The sequence below is a fragment of the Emiliania huxleyi genome, assembly GCF_000372725.1.
Source record: "Emiliania huxleyi CCMP1516 chromosome Unknown EMIHUscaffold_1276, whole genome shotgun sequence".
Lineage (NCBI taxonomy): Eukaryota > Haptophyta > Isochrysidales > Noelaerhabdaceae > Emiliania > Emiliania huxleyi.
Genome location: NW_005201311.1, coordinates 1 through 5136, shown reverse-complemented (window position 1 = coordinate 5136; position 5136 = coordinate 1). Strand labels below are relative to the sequence as shown.

Below are 5136 nucleotides of genomic sequence, written 5' to 3'. Positions count from 1 at the left end.
TGGCTAGGTGGACACTAAAGTGCCATTTTGGCGCCAAATCTTGGCGCGAAATGACACGTGGCTCGGCGGGAGTGTGGTGTGGCTGCGCTGCTCGCCAGCAGCGCTGCTGAGCGCCACAGCTGCTGCTCCCTTCAGCCAGACGGCCGGGTCTGCGCAGCATGACCGCTGGCCTTCCTCCTGCACCACAGGAGCGCGCCAAGGCGCGCGTCTGGGCAAGCAGTGCGTCACATCGCGATGCGAGAGTCGACGCTGTGACGCCGCCGCTCGCCGGCTAGAATGACAGTGGTAGCATTCGAGTACGCGTCGAGCTGTGCGTACCATCACTTGCATGCGAGCTCATTGTGTCCCTGAGCTGCTGTGGGGTGCGTGGGCTCAGCTGCGGAGCACGTACTGGGTGGCGGTAGGGGGGTGCTCCTAAATAACTTGTTCAAGAGAAGGTACCCTTTTGCGTTTAGGGCGCTCGCCCTCACTTGTTCAATGCTCTGGCAGTCTTCCCATGTGATGACCGTGGACCGGCCGTAGTAGCCGATAATGCCGCTCAGTGCTAGCGCCATGTTGCGTCGGATCTGCTCTCCTGTCAAGTGCGGCAGGTTGCCTATGATCCAGATTACTCTCTTGCAGTCAGCTACGCACCGTTCCCTCATTTCCGTCTGGCCCTCGCCGTTCGCCCACCCGGTCCTTAGCTCCGTTCCGAGGTATTTGTATCTCTCGTCTCCCTTCAGCTGTGGTATCGGCATGCCATCCGGCATCCTCATTTCGTAGCCCTCGACATCCCGCTCTTCGTTGTTCTCCCAGTACGTCGCTGACCATGCCGATTTCTTCTTCTTTTTGACCTGGAGGCTGTTGCCACAGATCTTTGTCACTAACCAGGCGCACTCTAGCGCTAGCTGCATCGTGGCTATGTCGTTGCTGAGGAACAGGCCGTCGTCGGCATAAACCAGCTGCGGCACGTTCTCCCCCGCCGCTGTGAATTCAAATCCTCTACACAGCTTGCTGACTGTTCGCTGCATCACGGCTAGCATGAGCTTGCTACGTGCGGGCGAAAGGAGGCACCCTTGGCCGAGGCCTTGTTCGATGGGGAATCGGTCGCTCAGTCCATAGCCCGTCTCGTATCTGCCTTGGAGGCTTGGGAGCTCCTCCCCAAGTCCCTCCCTTAGCGCTCTCATCACAGTCGTCACGTCGGGCGGCACCCCCGCCCATTCTTCCACCTTCCATTGCACCTCGTGCACTACGCTCATGAAGTAGGTCCCGAGATCGATGTATCCTCTTACGCACATCTTTCGCTCTATCATGCACTCTTCTGCGTGCAGACGTGCGGTGAGTGTCTGCGCTGGCGCATTCTTTCCAGCTGTGAAGCCGCATTGCGAGCCGGGGACCACTCTCGCGCATGCTCTATCATATTCGGGTAGGAGCATTCGCATGAGACCTTTTAACGACTGTGGCTGGACCCAGAGGTCGCGCCTTCGTTCGAGCTCCTTCGGGTCCTCCCCCGGCTTCATCGCTAGCATCGCAATCCAGTCATTCCATTCCCGCGGATACGCTTCTGTCTCGACAATCTCTACCAGCAGGCGCCAGTAGTCTCTTTGAATGTCCTCCGTTGCTATGCGCAGTAGGTATCCGTCGAGTAGGTCCGAGCCGACCGCCTTGCCCTTTTTGAATCGTCTTATGGCCTTCTCGCACGCCGCCCACGTGAGTACCTCCTCCTTCAGTCGTTCCGTCCCCTCGCTCGATGTGGGTTGTCCCCCCGTCTCGGGTTGGGTCAGCTCTAGCAGCTTTTCTACCGCCTTCATGTCAACCTCTCGCCTCTTATTAATCTCCCTTCCCCTTTCCGCTGCCGCCTTTCGGATTGCCCCCCCTCGGACAACCTTTCGCTTCTTCACCTTCTGCTTGGTTCTCGGGCATGTCACCTCTTCTTCTCCCTCGACGTACATTGCTCTAAGCTCCCCCCCCCTCGCCTTCCTTCCTGACTCGGTGTGTACGATGTCGAATACCGCGATGTGTACGTTGCCGTGCAGTTCGACGACCACTTCTTCCATCTTCTCCGTCAATTTCTGCCCTCTCTCCACCTCACAGTCGAGGAACTCGGAGGTCGCCTTCCCGATCTGTGTCTCACACTCCTCTAGTAACGCTTTCCGTCTGTCGCTGTTGGAGAGGTCCGGCGTGTCAATCTTCTGTAAGAGGCTGCTGAGGCATTCCTGTGTCCAGAATCCCTTCCCCCCCCACTTCCTTGTGTATGCCGTTTTCAGCGTTCCGCTCCATTTTCGGACCGCGTGCGTGATCCGTCTCAGGGGTGGACGGTCGAGTTCGTTGGCCACATTCACGAGAGCGGGACAGAGATTGTAGGTATATTGTTGGCAAATCAAGACACAGAGCGCGGGACAGAGAGGTACTCGTACTCATGTGTGCTAGAGATGTGTGGGCGGGAACCACTTAGACGGCACGCCGCCACAAAGGGATTTCGTGCGAATTCTTTTATAGCCGAGGAAGAAGCTGGGCGACCTCCGGCCGAGAGCTGCTTCGACCGCCATGAGTGCGCTTCTCGTGAGTGCGGCGGCCAGCATGTCGTGGATGGGCGGCACGAGGAGCAGCGCGATGCGCAGGCCAAATGCGGCACCGCGCTCCGCCGTCAACATGATCTGGCATGTCTTTCCCAGGGATGGCGCTTCTGGGATGTTGAAGACCGACTATTACGTCGACCGCGGCCACCAGCAAGCCCTTGGCCGGTACGACATGGTGGAGTTCGAGGGCCAGAAGATGAACATCGCCCCCGACCAGTGCATCGTCCACGCTGCCGAAGACGGCTCGTGCATCTACGTGTATGCGCAGGGCCAGCAGCCGACCGGCTGGCGAACGTCCCCGTACGAACCGTGGACCTGGATGCAGCCCGGCGAGTCGGTGGCCCTGACGAACGGCCACAAGGTGAGCTTGGACTACACGGATCCGGAGAGCGCCGTCTACAAGTTTGAGCGGTCCGGTTGGGCGGAAGAGTTCGGCAGCTACAACAGCGGGACCGCTCAGCCGCAGGGCGCCGGCGGCGGGCTGCCTCCCGGCTGGACGACGGTCCAGGATCCGGCGTCTGGTCAGACCTACTACTACAACCAGCAGACAGGCGCCTCGTCGTGGGACTTGCCAACGTACTGAACCTTTTCTCTCTCGCGTGCAGGCCGCCCCGCGCGACAGAGGCCGCGCGCCCATGGCCACGCCGGGCCACTAGCTCCAGCGGTAGAGCTAGCAGCCCCTTTCTGTCACGAATCCCTACAAATGTTTTGCAGAGAGTCAAAGACTAAACACGCGAGTCCGTTCGCTCATGCCTGGCACGACTCCTCGATCCGCGTGCGAGCCTCCTGCACCTCGGCCGTTCTCGGGTGGTTGGCGCCCAGCGTGCTCTCGTAGATTTGGCACGCGGTGCGGACATGCCCTTTAGCAGGCTTGCGGTCGCCGCAGTGCTGGAGCAAGAGCGCGAGGACGTAGTGTGCCTCCCCCGCCCCGACATGCGTGCCGCCAGTCGCCTCGCGCCGCTTGAGCGCCGCTCGAAGCATCTCGACACCCTGCGCAGCTTGCGAAGCAGATAGCGCCGGGACTGAGCGCCCCATGCCTGGCAGCAGGTATTTGTTCCAGCAGTCTACAACTTTGTCGTCCAACGCGCCCGCCGCGTCGCCTCGTTTGAGCAACGAGAAGACGTTGGCGAGCTCAAAGTATCCACCGACCGCACTGAGGTGCTCCGGCCCCTCCTCGAGGGAGCAGTGGTAGATATCGTCGGCAAGCTGGCGCAGAGCCTCCTCGTACCTCCCTTGTGAGGCGTAGAGCTTGCCAAACGAGCGTCGAAGCCGCGATCGTAGCGCGTTTGAGGCGCGAGCACGGGCCAGGAGAGCCCAGTTCGCTGCTGTCAGGGTGTCCTCCGCCAGCTGGGGGTACTTTGCGGCGACATACGCATCAGAGAGGCACAGCCGTGCCGGGACTGCCTCGAGAGACCCCTCTCCGTGGATGGCGTCGGCGAGCTTCACCGCAAACTGCGCTGCGGGCACGGCAAGCAGAGGCGACCCCTCCGCCAGGTGCTGCATTGCATCGTCAGCGCAGAGGGCGGACAGCGAGGCCTTGCACTCCCTGACCGCACGGGTGCGCTCCTCGCGCTCGACGGCGGAGCCCACGCTCTTTGCAGGCACCATGATGAACGCGAGCTGGTCCACGTAGCGGCACAGGCTCCCGGTCCACGCGTTGGTCGCGGTGTCATGGTCCTCAAAGTAGAGCGTTAACGGGCGGCCATCGGCCGCGTTGCTGGTCACCGCCAGTGCTACGCTGGCTCGACGCCCTGTCAGCTCGCACAGAGGCGCGTCGCGATGCTGAAGCGCGTTCACCTTGCTCAGGCTACAGCCATGCATGATGGGGTGTGGATGTTGTGTGTAACAGACCGTCCCGGACGTGAAAAAAAAGCGGGGGAAACGTCCTCCTCCGGGAATGTACTCGAATGTACGTAAGAGCCACATACATTGAAAAGAGAAGAAAGTAACCTTGCCACTCCGTCCATCATCCGAGCTCTCACGCCGCGCGTAGGGCCCTTAGGGGCCTAGAGAACACAACCCCCTCTCCCTTTTGTCCCAGTATTGCAATAAGCTCGCAAAAAAATCTTTGGTGTGCTCGCGACAGGACGCTGCTCTCGCTCGAGCACGCAAACACCGGACATGGGTTTCGGAGCGCCTCCGGTTGAAGCTAATCAGCCGGCAGATGTGCCCGGCGCGCCGCCGGTGGCTCCGTCCAGTCTTCCGGCGGCTCCTCCTCCGCTGGGTCTCGCGTCGACGCCACCCAGACCGGGCCTCTCGCCACTGCCTATGCCGGGCCTAATGCAGATGCCAGGGCTGATGCCGAGGCCAATGCCGGCTGGACTGCCGGCGCCGGTGCCAAACCCGATGGTGCTCATGATGTACCAGCAGCAGATGGCCATGCACGCGCACATTCAGAATCTTGCGACACAAGCTGCTGCGGCACGCGCGGCGGCCACGGCTGCGGGCGTCATGCCGCGCGCCCAGCTAGATCCGGCGGCTCTGGCGGCGGTGCACGCGGCGCAGGCGCAGCAGGTTGCGCAGCTGAAGGCGCAGCAGGCGGCGCAGGCGCAGGCGGCGCAGGCGGCGCAGGCAATGC

General features: G+C 61.5%; 2 protein-coding genes across 2 annotated transcripts; one reads left to right on the top strand and one right to left on the bottom strand.

Moving 5' to 3' along the window:
- Window positions 1-2526: 2526 nt before the first annotated feature.
- EMIHUDRAFT_252210 (hypothetical protein) lies at window positions 2527-3141 on the top strand (the record flags this gene model as incomplete). Its single annotated transcript, XM_005789471.1, has 1 exon — window positions 2527-3141. One exon carries the CDS (start codon window positions 2527-2529, stop codon window positions 3139-3141), a length of 615 nt encoding a protein of 204 aa, XP_005789528.1.
- A 164-nt stretch (window positions 3142-3305) lies between these two features.
- EMIHUDRAFT_252209 (hypothetical protein) lies at window positions 3306-4379 on the bottom strand (the record flags this gene model as incomplete). The annotated part of the gene is made up of 1 exon (XM_005789470.1): window positions 3306-4379. One exon carries the CDS (start codon window positions 4377-4379, stop codon window positions 3306-3308), a length of 1074 nt encoding a protein of 357 aa, XP_005789527.1.
- Between the last annotated feature and the right edge of the window lie 757 nt (window positions 4380-5136).